Source organism: Physeter macrocephalus, chromosome 6 (genome assembly GCF_002837175.3).
Source record: "Physeter macrocephalus isolate SW-GA chromosome 6, ASM283717v5, whole genome shotgun sequence".
NCBI lineage: Eukaryota > Metazoa > Chordata > Mammalia > Artiodactyla > Physeteridae > Physeter > Physeter macrocephalus.
In genome coordinates this window covers 20446215-20464666 of record NC_041219.1, presented here as the reverse complement: position 1 = coordinate 20464666, position 18452 = coordinate 20446215, and the positions used below count along the sequence as shown (strand labels likewise).

The following is an 18452-nucleotide window of genomic DNA, read 5'->3' as shown; positions in this document are numbered from 1 at the left end:
TCTGGTCCTGGACTTTTGTTTGTTGGAAGATTTTTAATCACAGTTTCAATTTCATTAATTGTGATTGCTCTGTTCATATTTTCTATTTCTTCCTGGTTCCATCTTGGAAGGTTATACCTGTTTAAGAATTTGTCCATTTCTTCCAGGTTGTCCATTTTATTGGCATAGAGTTGCTTGTAGTAGTCTCTTAGGATGCTTTGTATTTCTGCAGTGTCTATTGTAACTTATCCTTTTTCATTTCTAATTTTATTGATTTGAGTCCTCTTCCTCTTTTTCTTGATGAGCCTGGCTAATGGTTTATCAATTTTGTTTATCTTCTCAAAGAACCACCTTTTAGTTTTATTTGATATTTGCTATTGTTTTCTTTGTTTCTATTTCAGTTATAGCTGCTCTGATCTTTATGATTTCTTTCTTTCTGCTAACTTTGGGTTTTGTTTGTTCTTCTTTCTCTAGCTCCTTTAGGTGTAAGGTTAGATTATTTATTTGAGATTTTTCTTGTTTCTTGAGGTAGGCTTGTATAGCTGTAAACTTCCCTCTTAGAACTGCTTTTGCTGTATCCCATAGGTTTTGGATTGTCGTGTTTGCATTGTCATTGGTCTCTAGGTATTTTTTAATTTCCTCTTTTATTTCTTCAGTGATCTCTTGGTTATTTAGTAACGTAGTGTTTAGCCTCCATGTGTTTGTGTTTTTTACGTTTTTTTCCCTGTAATTCATTTCTAATCTCATAGCATTGCGGTCAAAAAAGATGCTTGGTTCCACAGGCTGCAGAACTGTAGTTCTTCTTGCTTCCACTGTCTGCCCTTGGACTTCTCATTGTGTTGGCTTCTCCTGTTGCGGAGCACAGGCTCTAGGCACACAGGCTTCAGTAGTTGTGGCATGCAGGCTCAGTAGTTGTGGCTCACGGGCTCTAGAGCGCAGGCTCAGTAGTTGTGGCACATGGGTTTAGTTGCTCCATGGCATGTGGGATCTTCCCAGACCAGAGCTTGAACCCGTGTCCCCTGCATTGGCAGGTGGATTCTTAACCACTGCACCACCGGGAAGCCCCTGCTTTGCCTTTTAAAAACTGTCTCCTGGCAGCAAACTGGAGAAATTATGGGGCTTAGTTTTTTGTTTCCTTTTTATCAAGGATAATTGCCCTATCCTGCCAGTTGTCCAGAATCTGAAAGTAACCATCATCAACTGTTGATGAAATACAGTTCCTCCTGGAAATGCAGAGGGAGAACTTTAATACTTTTGTTTCAATTACTGATTTTGCGATCAGAAGATGATGCAGTGATCACCTCCAATTGTGGCAGTTGGGTTTCTTACTTTTTCTTTCTCTCCTTTTCATTATCACAATATAATCATGAATTTATATTAATTCAGTGTTTTACTATCAATCATAGTCATTTTTTGATCATTGTTTTTTTTTTTCCAAATTTTCTCAGTATAAACCTCCTCAAGTTGTTTTCTGTGTTCTTTAGATGTGACCCCACTAACCTCTGAGAGCTTCCTTGCTTCATGGCACAACAAAAAGCCTAATATCAGAGTTCTCAGCTATTTCAGTTTTCTTCTCAATAAATTTGTTTGACTTTGGTGTGGGTTTTTGTTTGTTTGTTTGTTTTCTTTTTTTGTGAATATTCATTTGTTTTTTTCCTGGATCCATGTAATTGTATGTTTGAGATGAGATAGGAGTTTGGATAGATTATTAGCTTTCTTAATTTTTCTTTTACTGTGGGGTAGTCTGGTGTAGTTTGTTTAATAAATGACACATATTTTGGTCTATCTTTTGACCTCTGATTTAGGCTCCTCAGCCAATTCTTCTTGTCCTGGCTATTACTGTTTTTACTTATATGTAAATTGAACTTTGTGCTATTATATTTCTCCTGGTTATTCTGAAGGTATATACTGTGGAAGGTTTATTTGTGCTCTGAATGTTTTGAATGAATTTTGGAGGATTATAAGTTGGAAGATTGGATGTTAGAACTTAGGTGACTACCACTATTCTCTAAGGACTGAATTTCTGTTTTTGTCAACTCTTTGGAATTATATTCCAGGATTTTGTTCTTACTGTTTAATTTTCTTCTATTTTGCATTAATGCAAAATGCACAGCAGTTTGTCTTCAAAGCATTTTTTTACCACTTCTTATGCTAGTTGAAATATCATATATCACCCACCTCCTAATATTATATATTTATATGTGTTTTAGGTTAAATATATTTAATCAAAATTTTGCTTTCTGCCAAGAAAATTTAATTTATTTTTATTACTTTGTTTTTATTTTATTCAACACACCAATATCACATATTATTATCACATATGTTAATAGTCTGTTCCAACAATATATTTAAAATATATGAAACCTAATTAATAAACTGTATACCAATAGTGGTTAATAGAGCAGACTCTGTAATAATTCTAAGATTTAGAAGCTGGAATCATCCCTTATGAAGATGAGAAAGCTTTGTTTTTGTTAAGTTTTAAAATTGGTCTAATAGTAGTATTAAAGTTTTAGCATTGGTATGAAGGTTCAATGAGCTATCCATGCAAAATGTATTGCCCAGCACTATCTCTATATATAATTATGTACATTTGAACTTTGCAAATTCAGTTTGCATCTCATAATTTACATTTTCTTTTTGTCTCAAAAAAATAGAATTAGGATGGAATTCTTCTTGACTTAGCATTTATATTGAACTCAAAACATTCAACTTTCCAAGCATCTAGAGGCATAACCATAAAGTGTTACATATTTGTTAAATCTTATTTGCTTGAAAAAAATTTGCTGTTTATGCTTTTGTGTCCAGGAAATAAAATGTGTTTTATTTTCCAACAGACAATAAAGAATTTTGAAAATTAAAAGTAACTTTAAAAAATATTACTAAATATATATGCTTTTAAAAATATGGAAAGTTTAGAAAAGTAAAACAAGATTGAAAATTCCTGATTGTTCTGCTACATTGAGATAATGACTGTTAACAGCTTATAGATTGTTTCTAATTTGTTTTACAAACATCACTGCTTTGCAATACCATAGCTAAACTTTTGCTCACAAATACATTTTTTTTGGTCTTTGAACAGATTTTTAGAAATATAATTGCTGAGTTAAAGGAAATAAATGTATTTCATACTATTGCCGAGTCTTCCCAAATTGACATTTAGAAATATTGTGTCACTTGTGTATGATTAGATTCTAATCCTTTGTCATTTCAAAATTCAGATAAAAATCTTTTTTTTGTTGTTATACCCATTTTATTACTTAACCTGTCTCATAAACTCCTTTGTATATCATCAAATATGCATTTAGGGCAACATTGTCAATGGCTTCAGTCTAATAACACTACAAATTATTCAAACATCTTCTGCTGTTGTCAATTTAAAATATTTTCACTTGTTGGTTTTCATACAAATTTGTGATGAAAACACCTTCACATGTATGCTGAAATAACTTCTGATGACAAATTGTGAGAAAAATCCATGGGCAATGTGGAGTCATGGTTCTAAGAGCTAAGTGCCTGGGGCATTCTCTCCTGGACCTGAATCCAGCACCTCCTAAAATATAGAGGGCAGTACCAGGGTTCTGGGACCGGCCACTGAATATAAACAGATAAGACCCTCACCAGACCCTACTCCAAAACAGTCCCTCTCAGATGACCCTGAGACTTCTGCCTTAAGCATCCAGACTCACAAGCATTTGTGCTAACAGATCTCAGCTGCATCCAGAATCTGCACCCAGTAGGTATCCCCTCCAGCTCCTCGGGGTCTGGAGGCCCTACCAGAACATCATTCTCTTGAAATTAGCCACCCAGATGGAGAGTCCATAGCTTTAATCCTGCTTCTTATCCTTCCTAGGTATCCTTAGGCAGGTTACAACTGCAGTGAACATGAAGGGGCACCTTATCCTGCACCCAAATCCAGATAAAAATCTTTTACAAACAGAATATTTTGTCTGTAGAATCAGGACCAGATTACAGTATGGTACAGAATATAGGACCAGACAACAGAATTTCACTTATAATATTTTGGTTCAAAGGTGCTATGTATTTTCTTATTGAAAAAGGTTATAAATGATGAGTCTATAAATACATTTTTGACCCATAAATGCAAATTAGAAAGTGACCCTATTCTAGAATTGGCATCATGAACCAAAAGAAGAGTTGATTCAATGTATGGTCTGGTATACAGTATTAATGTTTACCATTACCCAGTTCTTCTATATTTCTGTGTACATATGTGTATGCTTGCCCACACCCTTGAAATTAGGAGTGGTAGTATGAATAGTAGTTATGCCAATGCACTGTGATCAGATCATCATCTCTCCATATAGAAAAGATAAAATAAATTATTCCACTATATCGGGCTTCCCTGGTGGCGCAGTGGTTGAGAGTCCGCCTGCCGATGCAGGGGACGCGGGTTCGTGCCCCGGTCCGGGAAGATCCCACATGCCGCGGAGCGGCTGGGCCCGTGAGCCATGGCCGCTGAGCCTGTGCATCCGGACCCTGTGCTCCGCAACGGGAGAGGCCACAACAGTGAGAGGGTCGCGTACCGCAAAAAAAAAAAAAAAAAAAAAAAAAAAAAAAAAAAATTATTCCACTATATCATAAAAGACACAAAGATAAATTACAGGTATACTAAAAAAAAATCTATCTATGAAAAACAAAAAAATCCCAGAAGAAAGTAAATGAGACTGCCCATATGACATCAAGATAGGGAAAGATTTTTTTTTAAGCATTATACAAAAATGTCCACATCCATGAAATAAATTTGACATAAAAACCACTACACTGCAAACATCATACCAAAAAGGAGAAAATACAAAAAGTGCTTGGGAAAGATATTTAGGTATTTTCAACATGAGCAAAGATTAGTATATATGTGTGCATCCCTACACATATATTTAAAACTCCTAAAAATCAACAAGAAAAAATAACCCTAGAGAAAAATATGGCCAAAGGAAATGGGCATTAATTCTTATAACATTCCTTTCTCCCAATTCCTAATATTCTTTCCTATAATTTACAAGGATTCATAAATGCTTTCTTGCATTAACTCATTGAAGAGCCATCATTAGCTGGCTATTTCTTAGACATTGTTGTAAGGGTTTGGGGTGCAGGCCTTTTCACCTCCTGAAGTTCTTCAGGCCCATAAATACTTCATCCTAAAGCTGAACCCAGGGAGATTTAGTACATAACAAGGCACGATTTCCAGATTATAGTTGATTTTTGACAAAATATGATTCCACTGGTCTTTTGATCATCCCAGATATTTATATTTTTAAAAAAATGGTAATCTAAATGAATTTGTAATTGGAGCAGATCACAAAATTTAGAAGAGTGAAATGGAAAATCATTAGGCCTCCACTAATCTTGCCGACTCCAATTTTGCCTTTTTGTAGTCCATAAATCATTATAAATTGCCAGACTTCTAAGTAGTAGATCAAGCAAGGCAATGTCGATATGCCACTCCAGGATTTACTCTGATTTAGCAAGAATTACTGGAAAAATAAACGAAGCAATTATAACTCACATATATGTGTGGACTCACCCCCAAAACTTTCACTTCCTTTGTCACTTCTCTTTCTTTCATCCAGATTTTCTCCCCATCACTCTTTTCAGTGCACCTACTCTGAGATCAGTATTAGGCCCATACTTCTAGTTTCTTTCATTTTCATTACATTATAATATGAGGAGGTAGATGTTACCTTAATGTTTGCTTTTCTCTTTAATTTTTATTCTTTCTCATCAAAGAAGTATTATTTTCTTACATTACTGTTACCAATGTTTATTTGTTCAGAAATAACTGTGCCTTTCATTTTTACTTACTCTACATCAATATAAACCACTGCATTATCCTTCTGTTAATGTATTAATAGCCTATGCCAAATTTATTGTGAAATTGGAAACAATTTTGGTTCCAAGATTGGAATAGTGAGATTTTATAAAGGCCTGGATTTGACTGATATGATGAAGAAATATTTGCATACAAAATTAATTGTTAATAATTTTGTGCCTCTTTTCCACAGGAGAGAATGTTTAAATTTCACCAAGTGAAACATATTTTTGATACACTAGATAAAATGCGATGCCTGAGAAAACGTTCTACGGTCTCATTCTTGGGAGTTCTTGTCATTTTCCTTCTGTTTATGAACTTGTACATTGAAGATAGCTATGTTATGGTAAGTCTTGGAGGTAGATTATTTTTTGTTCAGAATAAGGCCTAAGTCTAACCAGACAGTCCACTTGTAACCTAAATTCAGTCCCAGGCTATTGAAATAGACTTAGTTTAAGCAAAATTATAACATGTGTATTTCCTGTCTAGTTACTTTTTATATTAATTATATATTACCAACATTACAATTGTTTTGGTTTATGTTGCAATGTTTTCTTTAATGCCATATATGTATATATATATATATCTATAGTGGTTCAAATATGTATCTCTAATTTCAAACGAGTTAGCTATCATCCCTATCTGAATTAATATTGCATAAATTCATTGTAATTTGTGAGCTTTAATTTGAAATACAGTTGACTGTTTAACAATGTGGGTTTTAGGGGCACTGACCCTCCAGGCACTCAAAAAACTCTGGGTGTAACTTTACAGTTGGCTCTGCATATCCACACTTCTGCATCAGCAGATTCAGCCAACCTCAGGTCGTGTAGTGTATTACGTATTTACTGGAAAAAAATCCACTTATAAGTGGAACTGTGCAGTTAAAACCTGTGTTGTTGAAGGGTCTGCTGTAAATAGAATAAACAAAATTTGCTTAAAGGTGTTACTCCTTACTTTCTCTACTTTTCTATATTATCAAAAATTTTTAAATCCCATTGTCTAATTAATGATACTAATTGTGCTATTTTGTTAAGAAGGAACATTTTATTACAATGTGTGACATCTCATTTGGATTTTGAATAACCCTAAATGACCACCATGTTATACATTTACAGTCACTGAAAAGTAATATAGATCCTTAAGAACTAAAGATAATATTATGTGAAAGTTATTCAATAGTTTAAAAATGGTAAAATTAGTAGATAATTTATGAATGAATTTTAAGTGAATTATGAAAGTATGCAAAAGGACACATTCTGACTAATTGTGAGAACTCAAATTGTTTCTATTATTCATTTTTGTTATAATTATATAATTTCACATCTGATGAGAGTAATATGTCTGATGAGAGTAATATGAAAGTAATATGGAGAGTAATTCACTTTTTCTATCTGAATTGAGCTTAAGATATCTGGGAAAATTCTAATCTTTATGCAATTATTCCTGTTCACATATTTCAGAAAATCAAAGCCTTTGGACAAATAGAGCACCTGAAAATACATTCTATCATACAAGCATGCTAAAAGTTTCAATTAATATCTTAGCTAGAGAGAATCTGACAATAACTACAAAGAGCATTTCCTAGTAAAATGTTTTATTAATTGAACATGATTTGGTAACTACCTACGATTTGCCAGATACTATTCTAAATATATCCTATGAGCCCACAACATGATCTAAGTTTGTGCAGATCCTCTTAGGAAGTCTTCTGTAAAGCATCTTGCTTCCGTTAGCATTGTTCTTTGATGGCGAAATTCCGTCAGATTCCTAGATCTTGACTCTGCCTAAGCCTTTACTTTCAAGTATAGCTCTTAATCTTGTGGACTCTTCATTCTATCATCCTTAGTCAATTCATAATGCTGAAGTTACCACAGTTAATAGAATTTGACTAGGCATGATTTAGGTAAACATAGCAAACTGGAGAAACTTACTAATGATATGCATTTTCGATTTTTTTAAACTGGTTGTTAGGTTTATGAAATTTAAGGACAGTAGAGCAAGGCCCAGGTGATCCAGCTATTTTTTTAAAAAATAAATTTATTTATTTATTTTTGGCAGAGTTGGGTCTTCGTTTCTGTGAGAGGGCTTTCTCTAGTTGCGGCGAGCGGGGGCCACTCTTCATCGCGGTGCACAGGCCTCTCACTATCGCGGCCTATCTTGTTGCAGAGCACAGGCTCCAGACGCGCAGGCTCAGTAGTTGTGGCTCACGGGCCCAGTTGTTCCGCGGCATGTGGGATCTTCCCAGACCAGAGCTCGAACCCGTGTCCCCTGCATTGGCAAGCAGATTCTCAACCACTACGCCACCAGGGAAGCCCAATCCAGCTATTTTTTAATTAATAGAATTAAAGATCATAAATTAACTAGAGGAGCTCTTGATTAATGATTTAATATTGTGAAAAAAATTTATTTCTTGCATCTGTATGTACTGGTAGAAGTATATCACATCTTGTAAATCAAAAACATGGTATTGGCAGGATGCTTGTTGTATTCAATGATGATGCATATAAGACACTTTCAAGTGAAATTTCAATATTTAACTTTAAGTAGACAAAAGATTATTGTATGACGCAAACATCCTTATGTCTTTTTGGAATAGAACAGCTTCAAATTCACTATAAAATATGTAAGAATTCATAGAGTATATATCCATAAGAAAGTCCAACACTATTGTTCTCTTTATGCATTTCTATCTAAACATAGGTCCTAGCCACCTAATTAAAAAGTGTGATTTAATGAAGTAGCTCCTACTAAAGAGTACTTTCTCAATGAAAATTTTCTTGCTACATTAGCCATATATCTAGTCAAATTTGCAAATCATCCCAGGTGCACAGAAGAGATTGTTTGCTTCTTAGCTTTAAAAATTGAAATTATTTTTAAATACTTATGTTGTTAGAAAAAGTGAGTTAAAATGGTTTTTAAATACAAGCACACCCCCATATTGACAATTCAATGACAATATTTTTATTAGTTTAATTTTTCACTGTTTACTAGATGATGTTTTCTACCTAAATTGCATTTTGAGCTAAATTTTATCCCAAGGCTTAATATATATAAATATTTGAAATATTCATTAAATCATTCATGTAAAATTAAAATTGTTCTTCTAAAAATGTCTAATAACCATGGAAAACTGGCCTCCTACTAGGATATAATGCAGTTTCTTTTTAATACTTCTCCCTTTTCAACCCTTTTATCTGTGCTTGTTCAGTTTTCCTAAAATTATCTGACTTGATTTTCTTTCTTGACTCCAAAATATCACAATGCATGCAATTTTCTAAGCAGAGACATTAGCAGGTTGTTCTTTTTCTGTTTTTCTTAAATCAGGGGGAAATAATAGTTATAATTCAGAGAAATCAGATAAACAATTACAGTAGTAAGGTCTCTGGAGTTATTTAGCACATCTATTCTACTCTTCTTGCTAGAAAATCTATCAGTGGCCCCCAAATCTGGGCATGTAACAGTTTTGTTTATTGCTTACATGTTAGGGGCATATGTGCCTTTCAGTGGGAAAGAAAGCCAAGTTCAGTGTAAGACACAAATAGTATTACAAGGCAAACTAAGTAGAAGAGACACTGCATATCCAATCAACTTAGCCTCTCGGCCGTGAGCATCTTCAAAGTAGCCACTAGGGTATATATTTAGTCTGTAGCTAGTCCATTGAATTGCCTTCCTATCCAGAAAATAATTGTCATAAAGCTTTGTCTTATTACTGAGAAATACACTACAGCATAGTAGCTACAGAAAGAAGGTATCCAGGAAGAGCCTGGCTATTCAGGTAGATGCTTCTGGAAAGCAGCCAACAAGACAGACTCAGGTGAAAGTTGCATGATTTATTTATGCTGAAAAGTGTAAAGAAACCTGTTCTTGAGAATTTAATAAAGTGCTTTCATATAAGTTTCATTTCATTTTATATTCTGTTATGTCCTTCAAACAGGATGAATGTACTCTATCTATCACAGAAAAAGTCTGGATTTTTACGTGTTCACGATAGAATTCTTAAAGAGATATTCAGTATCCCGCACTTCCTTTAGAATGTGATATCACATAAGACCAGAATGGTAAAATCAATTCAGTGTTGTGACTACTGTGATTTTTATAGATATTTCTTCTACACCCTATTGACTGTGTACACCATTACATTACTATTAAAGTAGCTGATGCAGAACTGAGTCTCTGGTTACCTTTTAGAAATCCTAAACTTGCTCATTTTAAAACTTTCATGATGTTTTTTAGGTTTTCAGAAATACAAAAATGAAAATATTTTTGTGCAATGAATTTAAAATAATCAGAATTCAATGGATATTCAATGAGTACATTTATAAGAAAACTAGCCTCCAAAGTTTAATATCATGTATTTTGAAACTCTATAATTTTACAGATGGCAAATACATTATAAATCAGACTAAAATATTTTTTCTTTGTCTAAATCATCAAGTCAATATAAAATATCAAAATACAGTATTAAAGAGCAACTATAGGTTCATAAACATAATTGACTATACAGAAAAGATATTCAGAATGAATCTTCATTTATCAAGGACCAGATTGATAGCTCTTCCCAGTCAGGCTTCACCACTCTCAATTTTTATTCTAAGACAATTTCAGCCCCACCATAGATTTAAAATTTGAGGTAGTCAACTTTACCATTTATATTTAAATTTGACACAAAGTAGTGAATGTTCCAGTTGAGGTAAAGTTTGTATATGAATCCTTTCTACTATTTTAGAACAAGGTTTAATTGATTAAAGTTTTATTGACCACAGTCAAAAACATGAGGACCAAGTTTATTTAATGCATTCAATTTCTCTGTAGTTTTAATGGCATGCCCATGCCTGACCTGCCATTCCTATACTGAATAGTAGAAATATCCACATAACTCACACAGCACAATAAACACTTTGCCAAAAAGGAAACATTTCTTCCTAATTAGTTGCCCTAATATTCTACCAGTGGTACTAAACCATATACAAAAGCCAAGCAAGTCATTTTGCTAGTAATGTATAACCAATAGAGGCTTGATCAAATGGTGATTAGATAATCAAAATCTACAACTGAACTTATATTAAAAGGAGATAAAACAAAGCAATTAGTGGTTAACAGGATATTTTTAAAGCTGAATAGGAACGTTTTCTTGAATATAAACCATCCTGAAGATTGAATGACATAATTCCAGTATCAGATCGATAATGAGGGTCTTAAATAAAAAAGGACCAAGCTTCACCTCCATCTGAATACTCCCCTTCCCCCTCTACACCCACAAGCAACAAGAAAACATCATGGAAAAGACTAATATAAGGTCTAAAGACATTTCCTTGAAGCCTTTGTACAAATGTATCCTAATTGAGTTATCTTGAAGACATTTGAAAAAAATACTACCATGTCACAAGGACCATGTCTGTCCATTCTCAACAGCCTTTGATTATAGTGGCCACATAAGTGACTGACTAAAACTTTTTGATTAATAAGTTATCCAGACTCCAACTATTATGTTCACTGCTGCATCCTCCTAATCATTCCTAAAATTTCAAAATCATAGAAATAATGTGTGGTCTTTTATTTGATAGGACTTGAAGAAGAGTAAATAGTTTAATATGACTCAAATATGGGGAATCTAGTGAGAATTAGCTTTACATGAAACTGTAAAAGAGATTATTGTCAAGGTTTAAGATCCTTAAATTATTGTTAAGAATTTGAATTTTAACAGGAAGGCAGTGGGAGTTTCAAATAGAGATTTTCTTTTATTATTATCAAGAGAATGCCACTATTGATGTATGCTGTAGAAAAGCAATTATAAGCATAGTATAAAAAGTGGAATATAACTGGAACAGAGACTCTAGGTAGGAATTCAGGTTAAAGATAATTATCTACAGCTTGTGGTGCCAGTAATTGAGATTTATATAATACCCATATTATATATCAGACCCATATATTTATTGTGTAAGGAGAAAGTTTATTTAATCCATGACCATCTATTATTTATTTGTTTTCTCTGCCTTCTTCTTGGCATTCAGGAAGGAGACAAACAACTTGTAAGGGAAACATCTACACATCAACTGAATCCAGAACGTTATGTGCATACTTTCAAAGATTTATCTAATTTCTCAGGAGCCATCAATGTTACCTATCGCTTCTTAGCTGTCATGCCTTTACAAAGAAAGCGTAAGTATCCTTAGACTTTTAAAATCAAGAACAATAAAATATTTTGTTTTAAAATGATAACTTTCTTCATTTGTATAACAATAAAAGTTTATGGGTTTTACTAATATAATATATTCTTTGGGAAATAGTGAAGTGTTTCTTCACAAATTGCAATTATTCACGGATCCAATTCCATTAAAAACAACAAAAAAATTAAATGCCTAATTGTGACATGAACTTTTTAACAGTTTGCTATAGTACCATGCAGAGAGACTAGGAAACATCAATTGACTTTAAATTTTTAAAGTTAGCTTTTAAAAATAATTATTCCATAGTAATACAGTTTCAAACATTGGTTTGGTTTTTATGACATGCCACCAGCTTGAAGTAGTGAAAGTCATTATATTTGTTTCCTAAGATACCATAACAAATATCACAAACTAGGTGGTTTAAAACAACAGAAATGTATTCTCTCATGTTTCTGGAAGCCAGAAGTCTGAAACCAAGGTGCTGGCAGCACCACATTCCGTGTAGGGGGGAATCCTTCCTTGCTTCTTTCGGTTTCTGGTCGCTCTTGGCATTCCTTAGTTTGTGGCAACAAAACTGCAATCACTGCCACTATCTTCACATGGCCTTCGTCCCTTTGTCTCTCTGTCTCTCTGTGTCCTCTCCTATTTTTATAAGGACACTAGTCATTGAATTTAGGGCCTAATCTGGATCTGATATGATTTCATCTCGAGATCCTTAACTAATTACATTTTCAAAGACTATTTGCAAATGAGATCACAGTCTGAAGTTTCAGGTAGACATGAAATTTTGGAAGAAACTATTCAATCCACTACAGACACTTTGGATCCAAGAAGTAACATACTACATTTCATGGATTTCAAGACATTATAGATTACAGAAAGTATCATGATCTAATTGATGCACCACTAAGAAAGTACAAGCATTATCAGTTTTAAGTTGTAAGATGCCATCAGTTGTGATATACAACCTGATTTTAAAATATTTCTGTGTGAAAAATATGAGTTTTAGAATAAGTGATACACCATGATATCATGAACTTCTTCGTAGATCATGTGGAAACCACAAAAATTGAGTTCCCTGTTAAGAAGTGTCCCTAAGTAGCAAATGAGTTTGTGATCACCAGGTTGAGGAAACTGTAACAATTCAGCTTTCTTTAGATCTTTCTTTCTTCCATTTCAAATGTCTACTTCTCTTACACACTACTTACTAGGTATTACACCTTGCACGAGTTTCCTCATCTCACTGTGACTTAGTTTCCTTATCTATAAAACAGGAATGTTGATAAGTGCAAAGCTATCTCAAAAGACTGTTTTGAATATTCAAGATGCATATTACATGTAAAATACTCAGACTTCTGCCTTTTATGTAGAAAGTATTCTATAAGTATTGGCTGTTATTGAGTATTAATGAGGGCTGGTGGCTTGAGTTAAATTGTAACAGATAACATGTTAGCTTTTCAGTAGAAGACAGGATGGTAAGCCCAGGTATTTCAATGAAACATGTAAATTTCTACCTCTCTAATAGACTAGTAAAAAAGATTTTTCTTGGAAGGGGCTTTTTCAGTATCACGCAAATGAAATGAAGTAGGTGTCTGTCTTGAAACAGTGATCTTGGTGAATATAAACATTTCCCTATTTTCCAAATGGTGGCTCTGAAATTTTATTCAGTTCTGAGTCATGGTGAGAATGAGAGCTTTAAAAAGTGAAAACATTTTAATTAGAAGACATCTAACACTTCTCACAGGTGAACTGCCGTTTCACAGGGTTTTATTTTATTCTCTAAAAATATCTAATTTCTAATTTTAGGTTTTAAATATCTGAATAAAAATTTCACCAGACAAAATTACTACAAAATGTGTTTTACAATAAAGAAATCAGTAATATTTATGTCTTAGAACAATACATCATACGTTTAAGCAATAATGCAGGTTTTCAAAAATAGCTTATGATATTGTTTTCATTCTAATTAACATACTAGATAAATTTCAAAATAAAATTGTGACATCCAGTTATGAATTATTCTGGTACAAGATAATAACAGTGATTAAAGAAAGGTGAAAATATATGGCATGTTTTCTGTGAAAAACTTAAAGATGATTAAAAGAATGAGTGACCCTTAATTTTCTTTTTCATCATTTGAGGCTAGTTTGTCATTCTTAACTGGATGAATTCCTGTCTCCTTTTGCAGGTTTTTTTTTTTTAAAAAAACAGTGTCAACGTTATTTAAATATCTATCTTCTCTAATGGGCATATATGAGAACATTAAGCTGCAGAACACTTTAAACCATATATCTTATTTCATAAGCAAATGTTTAAGCAATAGAGCTCATACATCATTGTGCTTAAGATGCAGTTTTTCCATAGAAAATATCAATTATATATAAAGTACTATAACCTTTATATATTTAGCATAAGTCTTTAATGACAAAATGTTCTATATATAATCATTCACTTAGATTTACTTAATAGAGTAGCAGGCTTAAAGAGAAAAGAACTTTTTTTCTTTTTTTTCTATGTTATTCAAAACCTAATTTCACATTTAATTTGGCTTTCTTCTGAATTCTTTTGTTCAGGGTTTCTTACAATTGGACTTTCATCAGTGAGACGAAAAAAAGGAAATTATTTACTTGAGACAATCAAGTCAATTTTTGAGCAATCCAGCTACGAAGAATTGAAGGAAATTTCAGTGGTGGTTCATCTAGCTGACTTTAATTCATCCTGGCGTGAGGTCATGTTACAGGATATTACACAGAAATTTGCCCACCATATTATTGCAGGAAGATTAATGGTTATACATGCTCCAGAGGAATATTACCCAATCCTGAGTGGCCTTAAAAGAAATTACAATGATCCAGAAGACAGAGTGAGATTTCGTTCCAAGCAAAATGTAGATTATGCTTTTTTGCTTAATTTTTGTGCCAATATTTCAGACTATTATGTAATGCTTGAAGATGATGTTCGCTGTTCAAAAAATTTCTTTACTGCCATCAAGAAAGTCATTTCATCCCTAGAAGGAACTTACTGGGTAACCCTTGAGTTCTCTAAGCTTGGCTATATTGGAAAACTTTATCATTCTCATGATCTCCCACGTTTGGCGCATTTTTTATTAATGTTTTATCAAGAAATGCCTTGTGATTGGCTACTGACTCATTTCCGCAGTCTGTTGGCTCAGAAAAATGTAATTCGTTTTAAACCATCTCTCTTTCAGCACATGGGTTATTACTCATCATATAAAGGAACTGAGAATAAGCTGAAGGATGATGATTTTGAAGAGGAGCCATTTGATATCCCAGATAACCCTCCTGCAAGTCTTTATACCAACATGAGTGTTTTTGAAAATTATGATGCAAGCAAGGCTTATAGTAGTGTTGATGAATACTTTTGGGGAAAATCACCTTCAACAGGAGATGTCTTTGTGATTATATTTGAAAATCCAATTGTAATCAAAAGAATTAAAGTGAATACTGGAACAGAAGATCGACAAAATGACATTTTGCATCACGGAGCCCTAGATGTTGGGGGAGATATTAGATATTTTAAACAAAATAGACAATGTGTTACTTACATAAGACTAGGGGAATTCAAAAATGGCAACTTTGAAGTATCTGATGTAAATCAAAAAATTCCATTTGATATACATTGTATGAGGATATATGTTACCAAAACACAAAAGGAATGGCTGATTATTAGGAGTATTAGCATTTGGACTTCTTAGCCAATTAAATCAATATGTCCAGTTACTGAAGCAGGTCTTCCTGTTTCCTTTTTGGCTACCTTCCTCTTTTACTCCCTTTATCCTCTGGAGGGAAAATAATGGATCAGATGTTCAAAAACTCATTTGGGCAGTTTTGATTTACACATCGTCAGCATACTTTTACTCTAATACACATTTACATTTATTTTAACTTCTGAAGTTGAGTATCAGTTCACAGTTAATGCTACTTTTGTTTATATTTTAATGTTATCATATTACTTTCAAAATTTCATCTGAATGTCAAAAAGTGACATGAAGGATTTCAAATGGGAAAAATGTAGTTTGTTGGATGGTGAATCTTGAAAAATAGTTGCCACTGTATGCACTTAGTTAAGAAGTGATTTCATTATATCATCAGATAACTTTTATTAAGCATCTCTGTGACTATGCAGTTGGTTAGAATGATAATGTTTTTTCTTTTCTTGTAAACTTAGGTTTCCATAGACTTCTGTACATCTACAATGAATACCTCCTTATAGAAGTGATGTCTTTACAACAGAATTTGTGTGTAGGTGGGGTGATGGAAAGAAAAAAAAAAGACTTAAAAAATATCTTCCCCTGATTATATAAAAGGGGACATTGTTCAATGTATAAAACCTTGAACACCTGTTGTCAATAAATTTTCTGTGGGAAGCAGTCTTTTTCTAGTTTCCCTTTTGCAAAGAAGTAGTTATGCTCAATATTTTCAGGTTCCATTGGGTACCTGCATTTAATAGAAGAAATTAAAGAAGGCTTATAGTTAGTCCATTCTTAATGAACATTTTCAGTATATGCAGAAAATTTTTGAAATTGATTTTATATGTTTTGTATTAAAATTCATATGATTGAAACCATTGTGATTTAGCATATACTTTTTTGGAGTTCAAATGGACATCGTATGAAGGACAGAAGTAAGAAACAGAAATCAGTCACTTCTTCTACACACAGAGCTAGTTCATAGCAAAGCTAGAATGAGAGATCAGATGTTCTGATATCCAGACAATGTTCTTTCCCTTATGTAGAGATTAGTCTTCACATAATTTATGCTTTTGGTTCTCTGGTACGTGAGTCTCAGATAATAAGCTATTCTATCAGAAATAGCTTGTATAATTCTCCTGTAAGTCATGTTATCATTCTGTAAAATAATCCTAAAGTGTGCTAAATGATGCTCTTGTGGTATATGCACCCAAATGGTAAGCAAACTTGTCAAAATTTTACCGTGAGGGACTTGACAATAGCATCCACACCATGGGTCCATTAAAGCAATTCAGGACACCTTAGTGCATCCTAAAATCATTGTTTTTTCAGAATGTCCTGAGCTTGTCTCATCCTTTTACTTTTTGACAAACAGCAAAGGTGAAGGGGTTTATTACGAAGAGAAATAAAGAGTACTTCATGGATGTTTATGGAAAGACTCAAATATACTATTATATAGACAAATATATATATATATACATATATATATATATATATATGGAGAGAGAGCGCAAGAGAGAGAGATATTAGACTTGGGATAATGAGAAGGAATAGGAATTCCTCTTGTTCTTGCTTCCATCCTGAAACAAAATCCTTAGGACTCACTGGTATGATACAGTCCAAAAAAAGAATGGAAAGTATTTTATTAATTCTATTCAAATCAATTAAGTTAGAAACTCAGACTTAAAAATTGGAAAATATTTTCTTTTATTGATACAATAGCTACTGTGTATTTTCTTTGCACCCAGTTGCTATAGTGTTAGATAAGAAAACAATGAACCTATAAGTATTAATATCCTGTGGCACATCTAACTTTTAAAGTCCAAAGAAAAGATGAATACTGCCACTAAACTAAACTAAACTAAACTAACGGTAATAACCTTTGCTTTCATTTGGAGGATGCTTGCCAGACACCTAAAGATATTCTGTTTTCTTGACTTTTCTCACCCACTTTTATTAACTGGTTAATCATATATATAGTATTCTACGCATATCTCAGAAATCAGCAATAACTTTTCTGCACTTTCAATGATAAAAGGTACACAACAAAGACATACAATACCAAGACCTAGGTAGACTCCATGAGGTGAGTTGTAAACTTTTACATATTCTTCTGGGAGTGCTTCCAAAGACCAGCCATTGACATCAACTTCTGGAAAATGCTTCAAGAAAGATTATTTAAGGTAACAGTGAAGTTGGATGCTTGCTGGAGAATTACAAATGCTAATGTGAACCAAAGGGATCACATTTCATCTTAAATTTGATCCTTTCATTACTAAAACTGGGTTTGAGCTGATCAATCACCTAAGACGGTCTCTATGTTTTCTTTACAGGTTGACTGTGGGTCAACTTTCTAAGAAAAGACTTTGACAAAGAAAGCTTCTCCATTATGGATCAGGGGGACAAATAACCTTTCTCTTAAAAAAAAAAATCTGACCAAACATTCTTATCTTTACATGGTTCAATGCTGTATATCCTACATTTTAAAATTCTGAATAAGGCTCTAATAATCTTGTCTCAGAAACACAAAGCAAAAAAGATAGGTTTAATTATATTCTGTTATTAAGCATTATGTGAGATCTCTGTCTTTGCAGTAATTTAAAAAATACATATATTAAATTCTTTGTTACAAGTACCCATTGAAAAAGACTGGAATGTGACATGAATAGCTGAGTTATTTAATTGCTATGAAAATAAGACGCTGATAGGTTTCAAGCACAAAATATGGTATGACCTTAAATACCGTCTCGATTTTTATACTTTA

General features: G+C 33.1%; 1 protein-coding gene across 1 annotated transcript in view; it reads left to right on the top strand.

Annotated features, from left to right (window-relative positions):
- The window catches only part of MGAT4C (MGAT4 family member C), a 706172-nt gene extending 687946 nt beyond the window's left edge, over positions 1–18226 (top strand). The window contains exons 4-6 of the mRNA XM_024122898.1: positions 6003–6155; positions 11824–11971; positions 14553–18226. Coding sequence (XP_023978666.1) covers positions 6009–6155; positions 11824–11971; positions 14553–15694 — 1437 coding nt within the window. The 5' untranslated portion in view covers positions 6003–6008 and the 3' untranslated portion in view covers positions 15695–18226. The remainder of the gene's footprint in view (positions 1–6002; positions 6156–11823; positions 11972–14552) is intronic.
- The last annotated feature ends 226 nt before the right edge of the window (positions 18227–18452 follow it).